Here is a 27,862-nt window from a genome sequence, read left to right as displayed (position 1 = left end):
TGTATTGTCATGAGCAACTAATAAAAAAAAAAGAAATTTGGCAGTGAAGCAATTACCAGAAAAATTTCCAGACCTTAAGAATGACATGCACATTCATATACATGAGGCATATAGGACCCATACAGTCAAGATTAACAAACAAACAAACAAACAAACAAAAAAAGTTCTTAGACACGTCATTTTCAAATTGCCTAACAGAAAAAAGGAGGGAATATCAAAAGCCTCAAGAGAAAAATAATATATTGCATTTAGAGGTAAACCAATAAAGATCTGACTTCTCTGCTGAGACTCTGAAATCCAGAGGAGCTTGCAATGAGGTAGTCCAAGTTCTGACAGAAAACACTTGCCAACCATCATGGAATAACCCAAAAAGCTATCCTTCAGAACTGAAGGAGATACAAGGACTTCCTAAGATAATCATAAACTGAAAGAACTACTAAGCCAGCACTTCAGAAAGCACTTTAAATGAGAAAAATTTAAAAGCATTCCCCAGAGGTTTTGAATGGAAAAGCTCCCTAGAAGAGCAGATGAAGTAATGAAAACCAAGACCAGATTAAAGAGTGGAAGTAAATCAAAGGTCTGGGAATATTAAACTGCTCTTTCACAGTGACTCATAATGGAAATGGTCTCAACTCTCCAGTTGAAAGACAGACTGGCAGAGTGGTTTTAGAAAGAAGGCCCAACAATGTGTGTGTGCAAGAGACTTGTTGTACAGGCAATTACATCTCCAGGCTGAAATTAAAAGGATGGAAATAGATATCCCATGGGAATGGGGACCAGAAGCAAACAGTAGTAGCTACTCTCACATCTGACAAAGCAGATTTTGTTCAAAAATTAATCTTAGGAGACAAGGAGTTCACATCATATTGGCTAAGGGAACAATCCACCAAGAAGATTAACTATAGAAAATATTTATGCCCCACAATTTGGTGCACCTAATTTTATAAAACAAACACTTCTTGACTTTTCATCTCAGATTCTAATACCTTAATATGGGGTTGTTTCAATACACCCTTCTCACCAATAGACAGTTTTTTAAAATGTGCTCCTCATATGCCTCTGTAAGTAGTCTCAAGGCTTAGGGGCCACACACTTGAACAAACCTGTGGGTCACCACACAGAAACATATTCAGTTGGTCTCAACTGTCATCTCAAGCACGATAGCCAATCTGACCCCAAGGAACAGCTGCTCAGCTCTCAAAACTTTTGCAGAGGTCCACTCTCTAAGAGGATGTACAGGAAGTTACATGCCATCTCTATGGGGAAGATCACATCTTGCCTACATGCCTCTGCATGTACTAAGGCCACACACAGTACAAGGCCTTTTCAAACACTACTAACATTTTTTTTTCACAGTTACAAATGTTACCAATGTAACTAAGTCAAAGCTTTCACTTCTAAACCTAAGTATGTTGCACTCTCAAAAGTTGCATTCAATTGAACTTGTGCTCCTTATAGGACCCTTACATTGTGTTTGATTGACATAATAATTTCTGTGTAACTTCCAAAGCCCCTTTGCAATGATGACTTAGACTTCAGGAAGGGGATTTATGTTTGGCCTTCCAACACAAAACACAATAAGTGTCCTTGGGGGAACCATTCTTACTCCAGGAAAGCTGAAATGATCTAGGAGGGTTTGCGATCACAGATTTCTTTGGACTCCTAAAACAACTTTTCCTGGGGCCCTAAATGACTTAGAATTGTCTCTCCTTGATAAATCATGTGTGACCAGTTCATAAAAATATTTTTATTTTAGCACTTTCTTTTCTGTCCACAGTCCCGACCTCCTCTGCAACATGTTGTTTGCTCAAAATATCTTTTAATATGTAAAACTTCACATTTCTTTGACTCATTCCTAATTTTTCCTTCATTGAAGATGTATGAGGTGACAGGCTTCATACCTGATGTTGAGAAGCCGGTCAAATCACATGTAGTCCTTCAATGGTGACAAAGTGGCATGCTAGAAAAAAAATAACTGCAGGTGTATGGGGATAGAGAGCTGATCAAGGCCTTATGGAAGTATAGTTGTTGAAGAAGTTTTAGAAAATGTGAGGAAAGGTGTTTGAGCCAGAGCTCACACCTTGAGTAATGCGTAGGATTTGACAAGCAACAGGAGAAAGGCTACAGGCTTTGACTCAAGATGTACAAACAGTTGGAAGGAAAAACGTCATAGAAGGCATAGAAGGTGAAGTTTGGGTGTCTGTGAAGAATGAAAGCAAGAATCCAAAGCATCTGACTTGGAAACACACGCAGTTTAAAAGACTCTATAGCTGAAAACACTATTAAAATGTTTTGTTAAAAGTTAAAAATCAAAGTAGAATTTGGGACAAAAAATAATTAACACCTTTACCATAGAAAATGGCTTCACTGACTCAAGTGGTGAGGTGATTCGAAAAGTTACTAAGAATCGAAGATGCCTGGAGGACAAAGCAGGGACTCAGAGGCAATTCTCCAAAGGAAGTTAAGTGTTTAGAGGGAAAATGCTCCTTGTGTTCTTGAAAGTAATGGGAGAAATTTATTTCAAAATTGCTTGTATTCCAGTGTCAGCCTGTGAAGGGAGCCCCAGAGGAAGTATTTTTGAAGGGAAGGTGCACAGTGTGGTCCTCCCTGGTAGGGTGCGCCCTTGTTCAATAGGGTTGAGGGCAGAGCAGGGCGTGGCTTGTCTTGGCGTCAGTGTTGACGTTGGGGCAGACGTAAGTTTTCCCAGCAGCCCCCCGGACAATCGCGGCCCATGAGGTTCACAGACCATGGGAGCACTAAGCAGTCGGATGATGTGGCTCAGGCGGGATCGTGCCCCAGAGGAGCCAGGTGTTGTTAGAGATGGGCAGGAGGCAGTGGAGATGGAAGCAGCAGTGGTGCAGGGGGAGGAGGAGGGTGAAGAAGCCCAACTCTCCACAAGTCAGGTAGGCCGCAAGCGGAAGACCAGCCCAGGAGGGCCGCTGGCCAAAGCTCCTCGCAGGGAGAGGATCAAGGACAAGTCCAGGTCCATTTACCAGGCGCTCTTCCTGAGGGGTGAGGGCAGCGACATACAGATCCGTGCATTGGGGGAGGAGTGGAACTTACACAGGGTCTACCTGTGCCAGGCAGGGTACTTTGCTAGCATGTTCAGCGGCGCCTGGCGGGAGACACACATGAATACCATAGAGATACAGATGCCTGATGAGAACATTGATCGTGAGGCCTTGCATGAAGTTTTGGGCTCCTTGTACGGCGATTCCATGATCATCCCTCCCTGTCGAGTTGTTGCCATCCTGGCCACTGCCAGCATGCTACAGTTGGACGAGCTAATTCAACAGTGCAGGGAGATCATGAAGGACACTGTCAGTGCCCAGAGTGTGTGCAACTACTACTACTCAGCCGAGAACTATGGGCTTCAGGACATCAGAACCATTTGCCGCCAGTGGCTGTTGGACAACTTGATGACCCAGCGTAATGAGGAACTTTTGATGGAAGTCAGTCTGGATCTCATGAGAGAGCTTATTGCCTCTTCAGATCTCTTGGTGATGGAGGTGGAGATGGACATATACACCACACTGAAAAAGTGGACGTTCCTACAGCTGCAGCCCACATGGAGGGGCACCCGAAGAGCATTACTGCCTGATGCCAACTCGTGGTTTGCCAGGCATAGAGGGGAGTCAGAAGGTGCACCTTTTCTGGAGACTGAGCAGGGCAGAGCCTTCATTCCAGTGTTCCAGCAGCTGCGGCTAGCCTACATCATCTGTGATCTGCCATCTGCACACATTATTGACCAGGATGCACTGATCCCTGCTGCGTGGTTGACCCCGGTATACAAAGAGCAGTGGCTAGCACTTCTTCGGGCTGAGCAGACAAAGGAGATTGGGCCTGTGGATGTCTATGTGTCTGACCTCCAAGGAAACAGCATGCGGTGTGGGGGCCAGCTCCAAAGAGATGAACAATGCAGCTGGAGGTGGGCAGGCTTTAACTTTGGCTGGGACCTGGTGGTGTGCTACAACAACCGTCGCATTGTATTCCGTCGCAGTGCACTGAACAAGTCCTGTGGTCTTGGGGTCAGCTTACTCTGGCAGAGAAAAGTTGCATTCCGACTCCGACTTGTCTCTTTGGACAGGAATGGAGGAGCCATTTTTAGGAGGGATACAGAATATCAGATGCTTTCCCTAAGAAAGGATCAAGAACTAGAGGTAGTGAACCTAGAGAACCAAGATGTGGTCTTCCCCTTATACATGGCATGTAACTTCCTGTACATCCCCCGGGAGAGGGGCACTGCCCAGAGTGAGGACTCTTGCAAAAGCCCAGAAAGCTGAGCAGGTCTTCCCTCTGCTCAGGAGTGGGCAGTGTGCCCCAGGTGCCAGCTGCCTCTGTGACAAGGGGACTTGCTGATCTGTGATGATGCGCACAGGTTTTATTGAAGTGTAGGCCCTAACGCTTGAAACTGTTTACAGGGGCATAGGAGGAGCATACATTTCAAAGCCAAATCACCTCCAGAACTCAATTGTGCTGTTAATGTGGCAACCTGTCCACCTGGTTTACCCTCCATCAACTGCCACATAATTTCTGAGAAGACAAAGACCAACGGACTTTAGAGAGAAGCTGAGCATTACCTACTCTACTCTTTGTGAAACTCTTTAAAACATGGCTTTCCTGTAGTTCAATTAAGTGGATGTTGAAGGTATATTCTGACTCCTCTTTCAGTTGGCACTTTTAGAGCTCCCATGCTCCACTATTAACACCACCAACACTGGTTTCATTCCTTGCCCCCCGCCTTCCCATATTTCCTGCCAATGAGTGCACTGCTTACTTTCCGTAGTTTCCCATTGCGTGTACCAATGCAGACTACACAGATGTCTTCTTTGTGTTGGTTGGTCTTCAGTGAAAGATCATCTTGATGCAAATTGGAACTTACTTTAATTTTCATAGCATATTAATCCCAGAAAGTCATTTCAAAATTTATAAAACCGTACTTTGGGACTGGGTGATAGGAAGCAGTTTGTTCTATGAGGATATTCTTTTACTAAATACATATTTGTGTGTGGCACCGTCAAGAATTACCTTTTCGCCAGAAAGTGCTCTTTAAGCAAGCTCATGGTCTTTGCTCTTCAGAATCATTTGCTTTTCAAACTGTATGTGGGGGCTAGGTGGTGGATTGGTTCATGACTACTGGTAATTTAATTACTGTCACTGCTAATTTAAATATTGTCATTCTCTTGCTCCCTCCCAAATGTCCACCTTGTTTCATTTCATTGAGTGACTGTGGTTAAAGAATGTCAACGAATTTTTTAAAACTCTGTTTTAAGAATTCATACACATAATAAACATATACTTTGGAGAAGTGTAAAAATCTACACCAAGATTTACAAATAAAAAATAACTCTACAAGAGTAGCATTTTACTGATTTGAAACCAGAATTTTTTATGGGTTTATATTTCTCTTCCCAATTACATCTTTTTCCTTTTCCACCCAGTTTAGAAATTACTCTTGACCTTTTATTCATTTTTCTTTCTTAAGCATAAATGAAAGTCCATACCAAATCTTCATACTAATGTTAGGGTAGTACTTTGATAACAGTAATAGGAAGTGTCCCTTTCAAGGTGCCCTTGATGTACCCTTTGATGTCTGCCTTAATTTTTCATTTCCTTCCTATCATGTTCCTTTATGCTCTGTTTGCAAAAAGTAAATCTCATTTTCATGATTTTAAATACAGTTGGGAATAGTATGTAATGTTTTGTATAATGGTAAAAGTAGGTTTATGCTTTACCACTTTTACTTCCTTTACGTAAATTTTTGAAGCAATTTCATCTTACGTTTTCCTGAACTGAATACCAGGATGTCATTCCCTCAAAAATGAGATATCCTCACTTTTGAAATTCAGAAACTACTCAGCTGAAAATGAACATTGGCTGAAAGGTTGCTTCTGCTTTGTTACCCAGCCAACTTTTCAGTTTATTTTTGCTATTTAGAGTACTAGAAAGATGTTTGATGAAGTACAATGAATGGCATCTGAAATATACACATTAAAACTCACACAAACCCTGACTGCTGTCATTTGCCAGCTTGGGGCACTTATCTAACTCTGGATACTTTAGTTTCTAATACTAGATACTTACTTTTCACTTTAAGGTGTTTTAAAAATTATTTTGACTGCTAAGTCTGAGGTAGCATGCTTCCCACATGAATGCTCATTGTTTATAGACTCTCAGTAAAGGAATGCAAAAGCAGGACAAGATATACAGTTATGGAGATTCTACACAAAGCCATCAAACTAAGTAGGAACAAAGTATATACCACACCAATTCTTAAGAATGATCAAGATTTTTTTCCTGCCTTTGTGTTTTCTTCTCTGTATTTCTCTCTGTTGCTGCCTATCAGCTTTTGTCTTGTTATCTGTCTGTCTATGTCCGCATCCATGTCTATCTTTGTATGTCTTCATCTGTTTTGCAAGTCTTTGTTTCCATCCTTCTCACCTTTATTTTCTGTCTGTCACTGTGTCTTTCTCCCTCTGGCAGTCTCTGCCTGTGTGTGTGTGTGTGTGTGTGTGTGTGTGTGTGTGTGTGTATACACGTGTGTGTGTGCACAGAAGCTCACATGCCCACGCTTACCTGCCTTTCTTCTTTTTAACAACAATAAGAACATACAGATTTTATTGTATGCCTAAGGCATGTACCTATTAGACTCCTATCTGTCATGGTCTCTATATGCCTACCTGTGTATCTTTCTGTTACTTCTGTGTATGTCTGCCTGTCTTTCTTTCTTGGACTTTATTTCTCTCAATTTCTACCTGGTTCCTCCTGCCCCTTTTCTGTGTATGCTGGTTTACCTGCCTTTAGTTTGAACAAATGGCATATATATATCACCATCCATGTTTCCATCTTTCTGACCAGCTGTTTCTATTTTTTTTTTTCACCAGGCTGACCAGTCTCTAGATGCTTCCTCCCGGGCACCATTTTATCTCTTCTTATGGTCTCTGCTACTTTTGTTATAACCAAAGACAAATTTGTACATTCTTTGCCAGTTGTTATCACACTAATATGCCAATTGAAGGTCATGTGAAAGGAGTGAATCAGTTTTAAATTTTCTGGATATTTCGTCCCACACTCCCTCCTCCCCAGGAAAACTAGAGACACTGCATGCTTAATTTTAAATGTCTGAAAGACTTTAACATTATTCTGAATACACAGGATAATTTGTCACGTGTGTTTCTGTAAGATGTTTATATAAAACAGGTATGATGGTTAATGTCAGATCCAGCATTTGTTTTAACTTAAGTGTCAGAAGAACACCATGTAAGATATTAAAGATAATGGGAGGTTCATAAGGGGGGCCATATTAGGGTTCCTTAAAGCATCATAATATGATTAATGGTAGTTGGTGAAATGATCAGGCTATTTCTGCTTGACTTGATTTTGTAATATTGAGAAAATTTCTATATCAAATTGTCATTTTCATATTTTACATAATAGTATAATCAGGTTCTCCAAATCTTTATTGCAAATAGTTATTGTTCTTTTAAAATCTGTTTCTGAGAGACACACTAAGCATTACCACTTTATGGATTTGGCAATTTTAGTGAATTTTTGAAATGTGTATACTTTGAGCCTTCATGATTTGTATGTACAATATTTAAAACAGCACTAAATGTACCCTGAATTCCTCCCATGATCCTTTAAGAATTTAAATGTGCAGTAGATTAGACAATGGGGTATGGAGGGGAGGTATGGGAGATAGAGAAAGAAAGACAGTTGGATGAATCTGACATAATATTCTCATGTCCATATACAACACAGTGAATCCCACCATCATGTACATCCATAAGAATGGGATTCTAACAATAATGAGATATATTCCATGCTTATATAATTATGTCATAGTGGATTCTGTCATGAATAAGTAAAAACAACCAATAAATAAAAGAGACTTAAAATCATTAAATATTTGTACATAATAATTTACATTTAATCTTTCATCATGACTTTTAATCCTTCAACACGACTTAGATTTTGCTCCTTAAAGATCAAGCATATAGATCCATTCAGAATTCATCCCAATTATTTTTATATTTGTAATTGGTTCTGGTCATCTTACATCCGCTTCCAAATTACCTGATTTTTTTTTTTACTCTTTTTCTCTTGCATTAACCTTTCTTATTACTGGATTTTTGTTTTTATTGCCATTGGATGGATTGAATGTTCTTTACTGCCTTATTACTTGTAGTGGCTTGGAAGTAGGGTATGATACCATGAATGCATATTTGTGCAAAGGATGACCTACCCCAAGTCAGTGTTCATTTGGACACAATTTAAGACCTCAACAGTCATTGCAAGTTAAAACTAAACTGGTTATTTTGCCTTGGAGATTGAAGGGTTGTGATAGAGCAGGAATCTAAGATCTACTGAATAGCATAAATATTCTTAATGCTTTATAATGGATAGTTTTCTTCATTTGATCATCACAAACGTGATGCCACGTATCCATTCTTATATCCTCATTGAACATGGGAAATGAATAAGTATCAGAGTGGTTAAGTTACCTTTCCAATATGACATAGTAGAAATTTCTGCATTGTGAATGTAAATCTAAGTCCCTTTTAGTGAATTTCAGCAAACTCACACCACTGCACATTGTCTTCAAAGGTAGATATATAAATGGTAGCCGTACGTGGCCTTTCACATCAAGCAGTTAAATATGTAATTTTCCTGAAGATGCACAATCACAGGAAGATGAGATTTTATAGGTCTCAAACCACAATTTTTATTACATCTGCATAAAAACTGTCACTGCCATACACCGACACCGAACCTGTCCTTCATGAATTTGTTTCAGAAAAAAAAAAGGTAAACTAGGATGTATAACTTTCACGGGTTATGTGTCCTCATTCATTCCACCTCATTGGATATCTGTGAACTGTTTATTTCTTAGAAGAGAGATGGTCTCCAGTGATTTCCAAATACATAGATATAGGAGAGGTGTGAACAGTGCAACAAAAAAATCTTGAATACTCAGAAACCTGTGTTCCTCAATATATGTTAGGCAATTTTTCCCAAACAATTCACATTCAGTGGTTTAACCAAATTTCCTGCTTAACAATCCCAGCTCTCACATGCTCACTCAGTCACTCACTCAGTCATGAGGGGCCTGAGAGCCTTAGCTTCTATATATATGCAAAGTAGCACTACTCTACCACCAGAAAAGACTTAGAGATAATAGAAAATATCATTGAACATGTGGCAAGTACTCAGTACATTAAGAATTGATTACTAATATTTATTTTACAATGTTTCACTAAAACATTGCTTGGTCAAATAATTTTTCTACATTGAGAACTACAGATGATGTTATGGGTTTTGCTTCAAACATCCAATGGAATTGAAACAACTCAAGGGAAGTAAATGCTTTTTGCATATAATTCTATGTTTCTCTTTGTGTGTGTGTGTGTGTGTGTGTGTGTGTGTGCATATATATATAGATAGATAGATAGATAGATAGATAGATATTAATTTGTGAAAGATCCATTGTATTTTCTTGAATCTTCTCTAGCTTTGGTGAAACTTCCTATTCTTTTACTTTTTTTCAAGTGTTTTCATAATTTCCCCTTTAAGTGATTTAATGATGACTGTTTTAAAAGCCTTGTCAGTAAATTCTACATATCTGTGTCATCTCAGACCACTCATGATCTTTTCTCATTAAAGTTGAGGTTTTGCTTGTTCTTGACATGACAAGTGAACTTCGGTTGTATTTGGACATTTGGGGGGTGTTACAAGGCTCTGTGTGTTACTTAAATCTTCTGTCTCAGTACCCGTCCTCTGCCACTAGGCCAGAGAGTGGAGGAAGTTCACCGCTGCCAGTTGGAAGTGGAAATCCATGTTCCCCTCTCGGTCCACGTTGGGGTTGATAACCTGGGGGAGAAAAGTGCCTGATTAACGTTGCCCTACATGGGTTCCTTTGAAAGTGCATGAGGGTGGAAGGCTCGATACTCTTGGGAACTTGTTATTTCCCTTTGCTGCTTCAACAAATTGCCTCAAACCTATCCTCATTTAAAATAACACATTGTCTTACAGTTTTCCAGGTCTGTGTCACACTCATCAAAAATCCAGGTCTTATCAGGCCATGTTTTTTTCCAGAAGCTCTGGGAGGATCTATTTTCTGTTTCCATTGGTAGTAAGTGAATTTAAATTCCTTGTGGTAGTGGGATTGAGGTCCCTGATCTTCCTTCCTATATCTGCAAAGTAGCACTACTCTACCACCAGAGAAGACTTAGAGATAATAGAAGATATCATTGGACATGTGGTTAAGTGCCTGAAAGTTAAGATCCATTCTGTTTCTATATACTACCATTTATAGCCTTTGTTTCTATGGCCACCTTTCTCCAATTGCAGAGCCAGCAATGAAGGGCCAGGGTGCTCACATATCCCATCTCTTGCCTCCCTCTTATACTTTTGAGAGCTCATGTGACTAGGAGTCCTACTGAGATAATCCAGGAAAATCTTCATGTCTGAAATTCAGGTGATAAGCAGTAAAAATGCCACTGCAAATTTAATAATATTTTTCCAGGTAAGGTAGCATATTCACAGATTCTGAGGATTAGGCCATAGACCTATCACGAAGCCATCATTTTACCTATCGCTGCACTGACTGTGATAGGTAAACTGACAGTCATGACTCCTGTAGTCCTCTTCTGACATCATTCCAACGATGAAGGTGAAAGTTACCTAATTTTTGCCTAATGTGCGTGAATGGCCTGGCTTCCCACCCAACTTTTAATGATACCACTCTAGTGGGGATGAGGAGGTTAGGACATATGATTTCAGCACTATGAGGGTAGAACTTTAAGTTTCTCATCCTGTGTTGTTTGCAACGGGCCATATTGCAAGACCACTATTTTCCTCTGGTGTGTCACAGTTCTTATATAAAATTTTCTCTGCTGCTAGGCTGTCTCTTTCATGATATTTTGGTTAAGGAGTTATATATTTTGGAGGATCTTTTCTTCTCTATGTCTGTTGTCCTTTCAAGGATGCTGCATTTCTGGATCCCACTCTAGTCTGGGCTATATGAAAGAAAGATACAAACAAATATACCCAAAAAGAATGACCACCTTGTTTCACTGACTCCAAGTTCTCTAGCTGGTTGTCCTTCTTCTCAACACCTTTCACGCTCATGTTGTTTATTTTATGTATACATCATTTATATGCAAATGTATAAGTAAATATATGTATTCATATGTGTGTGTGTGTGTGTGTGTTTGTTTATTTATGTGTGTGTTTACATTTGGGTGTTTTAACTGATCTTAGTGGAAGGAATGGAAAACTGCATCTTTGCCATCTTTCCTCCAAACCAAAATATGTAAAACACTTACAAATATTATTGAAATATTTATTGTAATATGATTTCATCTTTAAATTAAATTATATTTTAATTTCATTTAATTATTAAACATTTTTAAATGTGCTTTTAAGATATCATACTTGACATTCATCCCTTTCTTCTAGGCTAATGACAGAATTCGGATGGAAGCACAACATAAAGCACTACATAAACTGGTTGTGAATTAGGGACATTTAATGGCAGGTGATAACACAGGGAACACTTAAGAATGATTCAGATTAGGTTCACAGTACAGAAAACTTGCCTGATCACGAGTATGTGACCTTGAACTAATCTTCAGCCCCTTTGTGCTCACCCATCTCAAAAATGGACAAATAATGGTTCCAAGAGTACAGATGTGTGGGATAAATGGTTATTATATGTATTGTGGCTGGCAGGTACAAAGCACTGGCAACGTACCCATTTTTGTGTCCTGTGATACATATGAAGCTGTAGAGAATGCTAGAGAACAGTGTCGGAGTCCAGCTCCAACAGGGGGTCTCAGGAGTCGAACGGATGGTGAGGAGTCGGCGAAAGAGGGGTTAAGAAACAACACAGACACCAAAGTGAAGGTGCTGAATCCCAATCTTTACTTCTGAAGTTGATCATATGTACTTTTCATTTTGGCAGGCTCACAGTACTTTGTGGTTACAAAACAGGAATCATTATTCAAAGAAACAAAATATTGTGTAGCTACAATTAGAACAGAAGAATGTATCTTGGCTTATGCATAAGCAAGCATTTTTCCTTTCAGTTTGCATTTTGCTTTGAGCTGTTTCTGTTTAGTTAACTTTTAATAATAGTTAGAAATGTCCCAACTATTGGCCTATACCTTGACTATTCTTTCTTGACTTACTGACTGGAACCGGTGCCACGGTTACAGCAAGTGGTTAACTTCTTACTAATTTTAATCAAACAAGAGTAAGAGCACAAACCATTGTGCACAGGAACAAGAACAAGTTGCCCAGTACTAAGCACTAATCTGTCTTCATAACATCAATTTTTCTTCTATAGATTTTAATTTAATTTCTCAAAAACTTCCTTGACAGGAATACAGGGAGTTTTTCATTAGACATTAACAATTTACGCTCCACCGCTGAATCATTGCATTTAGAGCAAACAGATCTATTCTTTAGAAGTAGTTGCATTAATTGGGAAAGTCATGTTTTTTCCTTCATAATTAATGGTCATATGAGAAGTCGCAACTATACTTATTAAAGGAATACAAAAACAAACCAGCCCATTCCCAGAAATATACTGCGCTCCTCCAGAGGATGGACGCCTTGCGCCATCCACCTCAGTAGGGCCTTGCCATTGCCTGAGTCTGGGGAGGGGTGCAGCAGAACAGACAAGGTAGATCTGATATTACTGAACTGAAAATGAGTCAATTCTTACTTCTAGAAGAAATTTGAAAGAGTTCTGGGAGAGGGACAGTGTTTCATACCACTGTGACTTTGGATTCCAAGGACATTTCAGAAACCTAGAAATCAGTGTCTCTAGATCCCATAGACCCTCTTGCCTCAGAGAAAAGGTAGGAACTGCAAAATTGTTAGAAGATGCTTTTGATTTAATCTCAGTTCACCTCTTCAGCTAAATGTAACCCATGCTCCACCAAAAGCAGCATTTTTTTTTTTTACTTTTCAATACTATAGATGAATTGCAGTTTCTATTTAGCACACATCAAGGTGTCTAGGGGTTTAGATAGTAGCACATCAATAGTCTGGCATGTGTGAGGCCCTAGATTCAATTCCAAGCACTGGAAAAAAACAACAAACAAACAAAAACTCTTACCAGTATATGTCAGTGCCCACAGAGGTTATATTATAGCTGCCTCACACTTTATATTAGATGAGGATGAGAGAGAAACTCATAAGTGTTTATCTTTAACTTAAGAACTTCCCCAGCCTAAAGACATAGTAGTCTCTGTAGTAGGAAAACCACATATTAAGACAGAACAAGGGCATTTTCAAGCTGGTTATGCAGTCACCATTTCCAAAGAGCTTATAGAATCCAATCACCTTTCTAAAGTCAAGTCAGAACAATTAGTCAAACTTATAGCCTTGACTTGAACCTGTCTCCCACCAAAGGATAAAAGGCTAACATACCCAGCAGTATCAGCAGATAAACCTTTGGTGTGTTTAATAATTTGGGAATGCTATGGATGCCTTGCTTCTTTCCCATTCCCTTCCACAAATTGGATGTGATTAAGCTAGAAGAAGTATAAGCAAAAGGAGGCATTTTGGCTGAGCACTGTTATAAAGAGACTGTTTCCACTCATGTTCAATTGGCTCAACAAATAGAAGACAATTTGATTATTCTGAATAATTTCTTCAAAACCTTGAGCAAATTTCTGTCATTGAGTACTATATTCTGTATTGGGAGAAATCTGCATATGAACCCAAATTAGAGGGATTATGGAATCCCGAAGCTTGCTGCTTGATGTCTCCAAGCTCTCCACTCTGAAGGTTGGTGAAAAACTTGCACACTGTGACCTATCACAGTAAACCAGCTTGAAAATTATTATTGTATATCATCGATGGGATGATTTTACTTGGATATCAGAGAGGTGTTCTCAGTGCATGCAAGACCTGCTTGCTTCTCTAAATCTGGGTTTCTGTGAAAGAACTGAATTTAAGGATTTTAAAGGATATAAGAGATTCTGTCTTTGATGGATTCCATGTTTTGAGAGAGAACCATGCCATGTGTATTTTACTGCATTGCAGTCATACACTCAACAAATATTTTCTGAGCACCTAATATGTGCATCTGGTTCTCTTTTGCAAAACAGAGATAAAGTGGTGATCAAGAGATTCCAAATGACTGCTCTCTGAAATTTACATACTATTAGGGGTTAGACGTTAAAATGTAAACACAACAGGACTTTCAGACCAATGGTCAATGGGATAGAAAGTGGCTAATCATTATAGTATACTTACAATGTTGAGGGACATGTGACATTTGAGCTTAGTCCTAATATAAACAAGAAAGATTCAGTCATATGAAAACCTGGGATAAAATGCAGTAGTCAGGTATGTCAAAATTAAGTAATGGGATATGTTCCATGTACAGAACAAAAGTTCTGTGTGGTGGTTTCACAGTGAAAGGGGAAGAATGGAGGTAGATAAGGAACTAATGGATTAATGCTTTCTAGGCCAAAGTATATGGACTAAATTTTATTCTTAGTTTAAAGAGAGTCCATAATGAGATTCTATGCCAGCAAGTGATCAGAACCCATTTAGTCAGTCTGATATGTGGAGAGCAGACTAAGGCTGGGTAGAGCATACAGTGACAATTTTTCAAGTCAACCTCAATTATCCACTAACTACTTATGAGTACAGCCCTCAATTTTTGTCCGTTATTTTGTTGGTTGGTTGGAAAAAGTATTCCAACCGAGAATGATTATACTGTTCCTGGGAATGTAGCTTAAATGGAATATCCTCAACTGAGAAGGACCCCTATCTTCCCTTCTATTTTACAACTGTCTTCATTCGCATAAAAGGGGCACTATAAATGATGTTCTAGAAGCCACACTGAACCATAATGAGGTCCAGATTCTTGGAGGTATGTGCCCAGCTGGTGGAAGAGAAACATGGAGCCTGGGCAGCTCATGAGGATATGGAGGCGTCATACCCACCTTGAACTGATGATGTCCACATTTCTCCCATATGAGGAAGAAAAGCACATCGTTTTAGGTTGCTTATCCATTATTGTGTGCAAACAAGGCTAGACAGAACGGGTATAGGAAAGCTAATGTAGAAGCAAGAAATCCAGTCTGGGAAGATATTAGAGTAATCCTGGCTAAAGACAAGGGTAGCTTTGGACACCGGCGATAGCCTTCAAGTTGAGACAGAGTAATAGAATGTTCAATATATTTTGAAGGTAGAGCCAATGAGATAATGTCAGGTATTCGAAGTGAATAACCTTCAATGAGAAAAGGACAATTTAGAGAAGAGAACATTTTGAAGAAAGTAGAGACTTTAAGTTTTGAACTTTACATTTCTGTGGGGTTTAGTAGAAATCCAGGTGGAGATGATGAGGTGGCACTTAGATATACCTCAGGGAAGAAGCCGAGGAGGAGACAATGGCCTGGTAGTCATGAGTATTTAAACTAGGATACAGGGTGGTATCATCTAGAGTAAATGTAAGTAGAGAAGAGGGCTACAAATAGCTTCATGAAGTACCCTCACATTTAGGATATCATTGTGGTTACAAATATCACCAAAACGGACTGAAGAGGAGGGTTTAAGCAGATGAGCCAAGAAGGCAATAGAGAGAGGAATTGATAGAGACAAGCTAGGTGGCGAGGTCAGAAGGTGGGGGCAAAGAGATGGATAAGAGAGATGGACAAAGAAACAGAGACAGTTCAGCTAGACATAGATTGAGACAGATCTACAGGAAAAGAGAATCATAAGGAGATAAATAGAAATTGCGAGAGACACAGTCTGATAGATGATCTCTGTGTCACACACACACACACACACACACGTAGGAGAGTGCAGAATGCAAAACACAGAGACAGATACAGAGAAGACAAAGATAGAAATACAAAGAGACACAGAGAGGTAGATTTTGAGTCAGTGACAGAGAGAGCAACAGAATGTAAAGCAGAATTGCACAGAGACAAAGATAGCCAGAGCAACATAGAAGCCAAGGCAGAGACAGAGGAAGCTAGTCTGCCTCTCTCTGAACATCTGTCTCTTTTTTCTTTTGTCTCTGACTCTCTTTCAAGAGAGGAAAGAGCAGAACAAGTTAGTATGTGAAGCCAGAACCCTTGCAGACTCAGAACACAAAGTTTCCCTAAGTATATCAGATATTGATCTCAGACAACCAAAACTCCTTTGTCAATTAGAAATCTAATGAAGAAAGTAGGGTACTGTGCAATACCATGAGCAATCTACATTGACCCAATATTTAACAGACAAAAGTTGCTAAGGAGTTATTTTCATTATGGTAAATGAAGACGAACCCATTACAAGGGATGAATGCTAAGGAAGTATTTGGACTTCATTTATAATAGAAAAAAGAGGACTGAATGTTTTCTCGTTGTGTTTGTTTTTTGCTTTTTATGTTTTGCACTGGGGATTGAACCCAGAGGTACTTTACCACTGAGCTACATCCCCACACCATTTTATATTTTGAGACAGGATCTAGCTAATCTGCTGAGGGTCTAACTAAATTGCTGAGGCTCGCATTGAACTTCTGATTCTCCTGCTTCATACTCCTGAGTCATGGGAATACATGTATGAGCCACCACTGAATGTTTTGTTTTAATTCATACAATGTAAAATTGTTATGACTACCACAAATGAGATCTTTTTAAAAAAACTTTATGATGCTTTGGCAATAAATTTTATTCTGGATTGTTAAAAAAGTTTTCAGTTGTTGGGCTAGGGAAGTGACTCAGTAGTAGAGCACTTGCCTGGCACTTGTGAGGTCTGGTCTCTCTCTGCAACGATGGAGAAAAAAAAAGAAAAGAACGTTTTATTTGTCCAAATAACTTCCAGAAACTGGCTAGAATAAATCAAGCTGGAACCACACATGAGCAGACTTTAAACCAGTCTTGTTCTGAGTGTACTTGGTGAAACTTGAGGGTAACACTTAAACATAAACCTCTCCTTCCCCTCCAAAATTCTGAAGTTTGTGAAAGAGAGGCATGTGGAGCATAAGTAAATTTATTTTTAAAATGACAGATTAAACTGTATGTGTATCATGTACAACATACTGCGTTGAAGTATATGTATACATTAGGGAGAGCTAAATCCAACTAATTAACATCTGCATTATCTCATAGCTTTAAATATTTTATTAGTGTATTATAACTAAACATAATAGTGGGTTCATTGTGACATATTCATACATGCACATAACACAATTTGTTCCATTTCATTGCCCAGTGCTTCCCCTTTCCATCCCTTCCCTACTGCCCTGATTCTCTTGTTCTATTCTATTGGTCTTCCTTCAATTTTTATTTTTAATTAGTGCCTCATAATTATACCTAAAGTTGTGATTCATTGTGATATATTTATATATGCACACAGCAAAAATTGGTCGAATTTATCCTCCACTATCTTCTCTTCTCCCTATATTGATTCCCTTCCTATACTTTAATGGCCTCCTTTCTATTTTTGTGAGATGTCTCATTTTATTCTTTCTTTCTCTATAGCTTTCACATGAGGAAACATTTGAACTCTTAATCTTATTGGTTTATTTCAATTACCATGGTGTTCTCCGGTTCCACCTATTACATTTATTACCTTTTACATTACAGAATTTCCCTTTGTCTTTAAGATGTCATATCCTTCCCTCCCCTTTCCTTTTTTCCTTTTTATTAAATTACCTTCCACATATGAGAGCAAACATTCAAACTTTTAGTTTCTTGGTTTGGTTTATTTCACATAGCATTATATTCTCCATATTCATCCACTTTACCAGCTATCTATCTCTCTCTCTCTCTCTCTCTCTCTCTCTCTCTTTCTGTGTGTGTGTGTGTGTGTGTGTGTGTGTGTGTGTGTGTGTGTTCTTTGTTATCAACATTCTCACTGGAGAAAGATGAAATCTTGGTGTGTAGTTTTGGCTTGTATTTCCCTGATTGCTAGAGATGTTGAGCTTTTTTTTTCATATATTTGATGGTCATATGTTAATTTCCTTTGAAAAGATTCTGTTCAGGTATTTTGTCTACTTATGGATGGGGTTACATTTTTTGGTTTTAATTTTTTTTGAGTTCTGGTTATATTTGTGCTGTTTATCCTGAAATGGAGGACTCCCTAGACAAGAATTTCTCTCTTTTGTTTTTTTAAGAGAGAGAGATAGATGAGAGAGAGAGAGAGAGAGAGAGAGAGAGAGAGAGAGAGAGAGAGAATGAGAATCTTTTTCTTAGATGGACACAACACAATGCCTTTATTTTTATGTGGTGCTGAGAATCGAACCCAGGTCACACCCGTGCTAGGTGAGCATTCCACCACTGAGCCACAATCCCAGCCCCAAGAATTTCTCTCTTTCTTTAGGCTCTCTTTTTAGGCTCTTCATAATTTTCATTTTGAAAAGAAAATTTGCTTTTTAGTTTAATGGTATCCTATTTCTTGATTCTTGGTTTTATTTCTTGTGCTTTGGGGGTCTTGTTAAGGAAATAGTTGCCAGCACTTATATGATAGAATGTTGTCCCTATGTTTTCTTCTAGCAGTTGTAAATTTTCTTTTCTGATTACTAAGTCTTTGATCCATTTCAATTTCAGTTTTGTGTTGGGTGAGATGTAGGGGGTCTCGCTTCATTTTTCTACATAAATAGCTCTCCAATTTTTTCAGCATCTCTTGTTAAAAGGCTGTCTTTTACTCAAAGTATATTTTTGGCTCATTTGTCAAATACCAAATATATGTATGTATGTATGTATGTATGTGGATTTGTCTCTCTGTATTATATTCCTTTCCATTGGTCCTTCTGGTAAATAATAACATGAAGCTTTTGTTACAATAGATCTGTATTTTAGTTCCACATCAGATATTTTGATGCTTTCTGCTTCAGTTTTCTTGCTTAGTATTGTTTTAAATATTATGAAACTGTTATGATTCCAAATGAATTTAAGAATTGTTCATTCTGAGTTCATTAAATGTGTGTATGGCCTTAGATAGTATGGCCATTTAGACAAAAACTGATTCTATCAAAGAATATGGGATGTCTTCTCATCTTCTAAAGTCTTCTTCAATTTCTTTCTTCAGTGTTCTATAATTTTCATAGTAGAGCTCTTTTAGTTCTTTGATTAGATCAATTCTCAAGGTTGTTTTGTTGTTTATGTTTTGTTTTGTTGTTTATGTTTTGTTTTGTTGTTTTTGTTTTGTTTTGTTGTTAGTGTGAATGGGATGGCTTTTCTGATTTCTTCCTTGGCTGAATCACTGCTGGAGTAGAGGAAAGCTATTGATTTATGGGTGTTGATCTTATATTCTGCTGCTTTGCTGAACTCATTTTTAAGCTCTAGATGTCTTCTGATAGACTCTTGGGTCTACTAGATATAGGAGCATATCATTGGAGAACAGATATTTTGACGTCATTTCCTATTTGTAGCCATTTGATTTCCTTTCCTTCCTGAACACGTTTGCTAATGTTCCAAGGACTATATTGATTAGGAGTGGTGAGAGTGTACAACATTGTCTTATGCCTAATTTTAGAGGGAATGCTTTTAGTTTTTCCCCACCTAGTGTGATGTTGGCTTTGGGTTTATCATAAATGTCATTTATGATGTTGAGGTAAGTTCCTTTGACCCTAGCTTCTCCAGTGTTTTTAACATGAATGGGAACTAGATTTCATCAAAGACCTTTTCTGAATCTATTTTGAATCCGAGATGATAATGTTATTCTTCTCATTAATTCTGTTTAATCGTTGAATTATGCTTATTGATTTCCATATGTTGTATCACCCTTTCATCTCTGGAATAAAACTCACTTGATCATGGATTATTATCTTTTTTATGTATTTTTATATTCAGTTTGCTCATATTTTATTAAGGGTATTTGCATCTATGTTCATCAAGCATACTGATCTGTATTTTTCTTTTCATTATGCATCTTTGTGTGGTTTTGGACAAGTGTTACACTGGCTTCATAGAATGAATTTGGGAGTATTCCTCCCTTCCAATTTCATGGAATAACTTGAGAAAGACTGGTATTCGTTGTTCTATTAAGATCTGGGAGAACTCAGCTGAGATTCCATCAGGTCCTGGGGTTTATTTTTTTAAGGCTTTTAATAGCAGTTTCAATTTTTTATTTGATATTGGTTGGTTTAAGTTTGTTATATCTTCTTGACTAAATATTTTTCTGGAAATTTGTAAATATCTTCCAGATTTTCCAATTTATTAGAATATAAATTTTTAAAGAGGATCCAATTATCCTCTGCATATCAGAAGGTTCTGTGAGAGATATATATATATATATATATATATATATATATATATATATATATATCCACGTCTGTTTTCTTTGAATCTTCTCAATCTTTCAGCTAGGGGTTTTCTCCTATCTTTTCAAAAACTCTTCTTTGCACTGATCCTGTGTATCGTGATGTTTGTTTGTTTGTTTGTGTCCAAATTCATTGATTTCGACTCAGATCTTAATTACTTCCTGTCTTATTCTGGTTTGGGGCTTAGTTTGTTCTTGTCTTTCTTGGGCCTTGAGGTCGAGCATAAGCTTATCTATTTGGAATTTCTCTGATTTTTAATGTACGTACTCAGTGCTGTGAAATTTTATCTTAGAACTGGTTTCATAAAGTCCCAGTAATTTTGATCTTTTCTATCTTAGTTCTCATTCATTCTAAGAATTTCTTGATTTTTATTATCATTTCTTGTTTAGTTCATTCTTCATTTAAAAGTATATTCATGTGTTTGTATGATTTCTATTCTTTTCCTTACTGTTGATTTCTAGTTTCATTCCATTGTGCTCTGTTAGGATACATGGAATTACATCTATTTCTTTTGTATTTGCTAAGATTTGCATTGTGGCCTAGAATATGATATACTTTGGAAAAAGTTCCACTCACATCTGAGAAGAAGCTAAATTCAGTTGTTTTGGAGTGAAATATGTAGAAATCCTTTAGGTCCATTTGATTTATAGTATTACTTGGTTAGAGATATATTTATTAGTTTTATGTTTTAGTGAGCTATTAATGATAAAGGTTATTGAAATCACCCAGCATTATTTTGCTGGGGTCTATATTGAATTTAATATTTTTTTCTTTTTTTGTATAATTGGTTGTGTTGATATTTGAGGCTAAATGTTTACTATTATTATATCTTATTGTTGGATTATTACTTTTACCAGGATACAGTGGCCCTCTTATTTATTCTTACTAATTTTTGCTTGAAATCTTCTTTGTCAGATAATCTACTCCTGCTTGTTTTTATGGTCTACATGCATGGGCTATTTTTACGATCCTTTAATCTTCAGCCTGTGAGTGATTTCACCTATAGGTCGGGTCTCTTGTAAACAGCACATCATATTTGCTTCTTGTTTGTTTTTATTTGTTTGTTTGTTTTTGTTTTTCATCATTTTGATTCATTCTGCTAATCTGTATCTTTGAGTTAGGGAGTTGAGCTGGGTAACATCCAGCATTAGTAAGAATATGTGTTTGGTATTTATTGCCATTTTGTATATTTGCTATATTTTATCCTGTTTTAATTTTAATTCAGTTGGTTTTTCTTCTATTGACCTTAATATGTTTGGGAACTTTGAGATTTTATTTTCTTTTTTCTTTCCTCTTCTCTGAGTGAAGATTGTCTTTGAGTGTTTTCTGTAGGGCTTGCTTGGTACTCATGAATTCTTTTAGTTTATTCTTGTCATGGGAAGTTTTTATTTCCCCCTTGAATTTGAAACTGAGTTTTGCTGAGTATACTCAACTTTGCTAGAAATTTGTTTTTGTTGTTGTTGTTTTCTATTAGGGCTTGAAATAACTCAATCCAGGCCCACCTTGGTGGGTATGAGAAATCATAAGTGAGCTTTATTGCTGTGCCTCCAAAGTTGACCTTGTGTTTTGTACTTGCAGATTTCAATATTCCTTCATTATTTTCTATGTTTAGCTTTTTGATTATGATATGTCATGGTGAGCTGCTCATTTGAAAAGGTCTATTTGGGGAATAGAAGCCTCCTTAATGTCAATGTATATATCACTGCCAACGTGGACATTTTCTTCCTGTAACTTTCTCATTGAAAATGTTTTTTTTTTCATTCCTTTTGTTTGAATCTCCTCATTCTCCTCTATCCCAATGATTCTCAGGTTTGCTCTTCCAGTGTTGTCCCAGAGCTCTTGTATATTCTGGTCATGTTCAATATTTTTCCTCTTATTGCATTTTGCATACTCAAGATCATATACCCTGTCTTCAAGGGCTAAGGTTCTATTGTCTATGCAGTCTTGTCTATTAGTCATGCCTTTGTGCAAATTTATAATTTGATTGATTGTATGTTTTCATTTGCAACAGTTCTGCTTGATTTCTTTTCACTAATTCTAGTTCCTTATCTTGTCTTTCATTTACCATAATTTCTCTCTTATTTCCTTCCCCAGATCTTCTTTAAATTCACTGAACTTTTTAATAATCAGTTTTTTGTAATCTTTCTCTGGGATCTTCTCCACATCACTATAACCAAGAACCTTTTTGTTGGCAGGGGGACATGGCTTTTAAACTTTATGGGGAGATTTGTTTACCTATTTCTTCATGTTTTCAGAGTTCCTAGACTCTCAAATCCATTGAGGTAAATTCCCCTACTTCTATTTTCTGTCTCCTTTTGTTTGTAATTGTCTCATTTGTTCTGAAACTTCTCTCTGTTTTTGATATATGAGTAGATGCCAAGGGTGGGAACTGAGGTCCCCCTCAGATTGTTCCTCCTTGAACACTTACTGGTTTTCTTTGTAGTTTTAAACTGCATTTGTCTTCTGATTAGTAATGCTGAGCGTGTTTCCAAAGTACATGTTTACTATGCAAATGCTTTCTTTTGATAAAATGTCTTTTCATGTCCTTTACTCATTTTTATCATTATTTGCTTTCTTGCTACTAGACTGAGTTGTATGAATCATTTGAATATTAGCCCAGACTGACTTGTGTAAATCTTTTCAATATTAACTGAGTATCAGATGGGTAGTTTGGACATATTTTTTTTCCATTCCATGGATGCTGTTATCATTTTGTTGGATGTCTCTTTGTGTGGATGCTTTCTTATTTAGGTATAATGCCATTAGTCTATTTTTTGCTTTTGATGCCATGTTTTTGGTGTCATTTATAAAAAAATCATTGTCCATAGCAATGTCATAGAGCTTTACCCCAACTGGGTTTTTCTCTGTTTTTATATTTTTCTTAGGGGAGAGTGGTATTATATCTATTTCTTTAATCCAATCTGAGTGGATTCTTGTTTAATGGCATGAGTTTCTATTTTCATTCTTCATTGTGAAATTTCAGTTATCACAGTGCCATTTATTGACGTGAACATCCTTTCTCTATCATGTGATCTTGCCAACTTTTTCAAACATCATTTTGAGGCAAATGCGTGGGTTTATTTCTGGGTTGCCTATTTTGTTATATTTGTCTTAGGTGTCTGTTTTAATGGCAGTGACTTTCTGTTTTGGTTGCAACCATTGTGCGGGCCATTTTGAAGTTAGGTAGTGTAATGGCTCCTCCTGCTTTGTTTTTCTTCCCCACCCCTTCATGATTGCTTTAATCCATCTTACGTGGTTCCTTTTGAATCTTAGGATGCATTTTTTGTTTGTTTGTTTCTATTTCTTGAAGAATGTCATTGCCATTTTTAAATGAATTGTGTTGAATCTGTAGATGACTTTAGACAGTATGCATATATTAACATTAACTTTTCAATCTATGAATGTGAAATGTATTTCCATTTATTTATTTCTTCACCAATGTTTCCTGGTTGTCAATGTAGAGATCTTTCACCTCCTTGTTTAAAATTTATTTCTAAGTATTTCTCACACTCAGGTTTCTAAAATGATTTGGATGAGATTTGAGTGTGACTTCCAAAAGTGCATGTACTAAAAAAAAAAAAAAAGTGCATGTTGCTTCAGAATCTGTCACTTTTACTAAATTCATTTATAAAATCTGACTGGTTTTAGTAAAATAATTTGGATATTTTTTTTAATATAACATTCTTGTTATCTGCAAATATAGGCCATTCAAATTCTTCCTTTACAATTTGTATGGTAATTTTCTTCTCTCTTGCCCAGTCACTCTAACACTTCTGCTACTATGTCAAATAGATACAGCAAGATTTCCATTCTTGTGTTGCTGTGGAGCATAGAGAAATATTTTGTCCACACTGAGTATCATGTTAAATGTGGGTTTATCATAAATGACCTTATTGAGTTGAAGTACCTTTCTTCTGTAACTACTTTCTTCTGTAACTACAGGTTTTTTAGAAACCTGGCCAAAGAGAAGCATTGCAAAAATCAGTAGTGTCTCTACATACTGAGTGTGAGAAATCTGAAGAAAGAAGTCAAGAAGTCAATCACATTTATAATAGCTTCAAAAATAAAATACTTAGAAATAAATTTTAAACAAGGAGGTGAAAGATCTCTACATTGACAACCAGGAAACATTGGTGAAGAAATAAATAAATGGAAATACATTTCACATTCATAGATTGAAAAGTTAATGTTAATATATGCATACTGTCTAAAGTCATCTACAGATTCAACACAATTCATTTAAAAATGGCAATGACATTCTTCAAGAAATAGAAACAAACAAACAAAAAATGCATCCTAAGATTCAAAAGGAACCACGTAAGATGGATTAAAGCAATCATGAAGGGGTGGGGAAGAAAAACAAAGCAGGAGGAGCCATTACACTACCTAACTTCAAAATGGCCCGCACAATGGTTGCAACCAAAACAGAAAGTCACTGCCATTAAAACAGACACCTAAGACAAATATAACAAAATAGGCAACCCAGAAATAAACCCACGCATTTGCCTCAAAATGATGTTTGAAAAAGTTGGCAAGATCACATGATAGAGAAAGGATGTTCACGTCAATAAATGGCACTGTGATAACTGAAATTTCACAATGAAGAATGAAAATAGAAACTCATGCCATTAAACAAGAATCCACTCAGATTGGATTAAAGAAATAGATATAATACCACTCTCCCCTAAGAAAAATATAAAAACAGAGAAAAACCCAGTTGGGGTAAAGCTCTATGACATTGCTATGGACAATGATTTTTTTATAAATGACACCAAAAACATGGCATCAAAAGCAAAAAATAGACTAATGGCATTATACCTAAATAAGAAAGCATCCACACAAAGAGACATCCAACAAAATGATAACAGCATCCATGGAATGGAAAAAAAATATGTCCAAACTACCCATCTGATACTCAGTTAATATTGAAAAGATTTACACAAGTCAGTCTGGGCTAATATTCAAATGATTCATACAACTCAGTCTAGTAGCAAGAAAGCAAATAATGATAAAAATGAGTAAAGGACATGAAAAGACATTTTATCAAAAGAAAGCATTTGCATAGTAAACATGTACTTTGGAAACACGCTCAGCATTACTAATCAGAAGACAAATGCAGTTTAAAACTACAAAGAAAACCAGTAAGTGTTCAAGGAGGAACAATCTGAGGGGGACCTCAGTTCCCACCCTTGGCATCTACTCATATATCAAAAACAGAGAGAAGTTTCAGAACAAATGAGACAATTACAAACAAAAGGAGACAGAAAATAGAAGTAGGGGAATTTACCTCAATGGATTTGAGAGTCTAGGAACTCTGAAAACATGAAGAAATAGGTAAACAAATCTCCCCATAAAGTTTAAAAGCCATGTCCCCCTGCCAACAAAAAGGTTCTTGGTTATAGTGATGTGGAGAAGATCCCAGAGAAAGATTACAAAAAACTGATTATTAAAAAGTTCAGTGAATTTAAAGAAGATCTGGGGAAGGAAATAAGAGAGAAATTATGGTAAATGAAAGACAAGATAAGGAACTAGAATTAGTGAAAAGAAATCAAGCAGAACTGTTGCAAATGAAAACATACAATCAATCAAATTATAAATTTGCACAAAGGCATGACTAATAGACAAGACTGCATAGACAATAGAACCTTAGCCCTTGAAGACAGGGTATATGATCTTGAGTATGCAAAATGCAATAAGAGGAAAAATATTGAACATGACCAGAATATACAAGAGCTCTGGGACAACACTGGAAGAGCAAACCTGAGAATCATTGGGATAGAGGAGAATGAGGAGATTCAAACAAAAGGAATGAAAAAAAAAACATTTTCAATGAGAAAGTTACAGGAAGAAAATGTCCACGTTGGCAGTGATATATACATTGACATTAAGGAGGCTTCTATTCCCCAAATAGACCTTTTCAAATGAGCAGCTCACCATGACATATCATAATCAAAAAGCTAAACATAGAAAATAATGAAGGAATATTGAAATCTGCAAGTACAAAACACAAGGTCAACTTTGGAGGCACAGCAATAAAGCTCACTTATGATTTCTCATACCCACCAAGGTGGGCCTGGATTGAGTTATTTCAAGCCCTAATAGAAAACAACAACAACAAAAACAAATTTCTAGCAAAGTTGAGTATACTCAGCAAAACTCAGTTTCAAATTCAAGGGGGAAATAAAAACTTCCCATGACAAGAATAAACTAAAAGAATTCATGAGTACCAAGCAAGCCCTACAGAAAACACTCAAAGACAATCTTCACTCAGAGAAGAGGAAAGAAAAAAGAAAATAAAATCTCAAAGTTCCCAAACATATTAAGGTCAATAGAAGAAAAACCAACTGAATTAAAATTAAAACAGGATAAAATATAGCAAATATACAAAATGGCAATAAATACCAAACACATATTCTTACTAATGCTGGATGTTACCCAGCTCAACTCCCTAACTCAAAGATACAGATTAGCAGAATGAATCAAAATGATGAAAAACAAAAACAAACAAACAAATAAAAACAAACAAGAAGCAAATATGATGTGCTGTTTACAAGAGACCCGACCTATAGGTGAAATCACTCACAGGCTGAAGATTAAAGGATCGTAAAAATAGCCCATGCATGTAGACCATAAAAACAAGCAGGAGTAGATTATCTGACAAAGAAGATTTCAAGCAAAAATTAGTAAGAATAAATAAGAGGGCCACTGTATCCTGGTAAAAGTAATAATCCAACAATAAGATATAATAATAGTAAACATTTAGCCTCAAATATCAACACAACCAATTATACAAAAAAAGAAAAAAATATTAAATTCAATATAGACCCCAGCAAAATAATGCTGGGTGATTTCAATAACCTTTATCATTAATAGCTCACTAAAACATAAAACTAATAAATATATCTCTAACCAAGTAATACTATAAATCAAATGGACCTAAAGGATTTCTACATATTTCACTCCAAAACAACTGAATTTAGCTTCTTCTCAGATGTGAGTGGAACTTTTTCCAAAGTATATCATATTCTAGGCCACAATGCAAATCTTAGCAAATACAAAAGAAATAGATGTAATTCCATGTATCCTAACAGAGCACAATGGAATGAAACTAGAAATCAACAGTAAGGAAAAGAATAGAAATCATACAAACACATGAATATACTTTTAAATGAAGAATGAACTAAACAAGAAATGATAATAAAAATCAAGAAATTCTTAGAATGAATGAGAACTAAGATAGAAAAGATCAAAATTACTGGGACTTTATGAAACCAGTTCTAAGATAAAATTTCACAGCACTGAGTACGTACATTAAAAATCAGAGAAATTCCAAATAGATAAGCTTATGCTCGACCTCAAGGCCCAAGAAAGACAAGAACAAACTAAGCCCCAAACCAGAATAAGACAGGAAGTAATTAAGATCTGAGTCGAAATCAATGAATTTGGACACAAACAAACAAACAAACATCACGATACACAGGATCAGTGCAAAGAAGAGTTTTTGAAAAGATAGGAGAAAACCCCTAGCTGAAAGATTGAGAAGATTCAAAGAAAACAGACGTGGATATATATATATCTCAC

At 36.8% G+C, this 27,862-nt stretch overlaps 1 protein-coding gene across 1 annotated transcript; it reads left to right on the top strand.

The window, feature by feature from the left end:
- Positions 1 to 2,747: 2,747 nt before the first annotated feature.
- On the top strand, positions 2,748 to 4,283 carry LOC143638554 (germ cell-less protein-like 1). Its single transcript, XM_077106449.1, has one exon. The coding sequence runs from the start codon at positions 2,748 to 2,750 to the stop codon at positions 4,281 to 4,283; it is 1,536 nt and encodes a 511-aa protein (XP_076962564.1).
- Positions 4,284 to 27,862: the final 23,579 nt, after the last annotated feature.

This window comes from Callospermophilus lateralis, chromosome X, assembly GCF_048772815.1.
Source record: "Callospermophilus lateralis isolate mCalLat2 chromosome X, mCalLat2.hap1, whole genome shotgun sequence".
NCBI classification, from domain to species: domain Eukaryota; kingdom Metazoa; phylum Chordata; class Mammalia; order Rodentia; family Sciuridae; genus Callospermophilus; species Callospermophilus lateralis.
This window is presented reverse-complemented; position numbering and strand designations above follow the sequence as displayed.

Bases quoted from the DNA above. Each gene is read 5' to 3' on its own strand.
- LOC143638554 (XM_077106449.1), top strand. From the start codon at position 2,748: ATGGGAGCACTAAGCAGTCGGATGATGTGGCTCAGGCGGGATCGTGCC.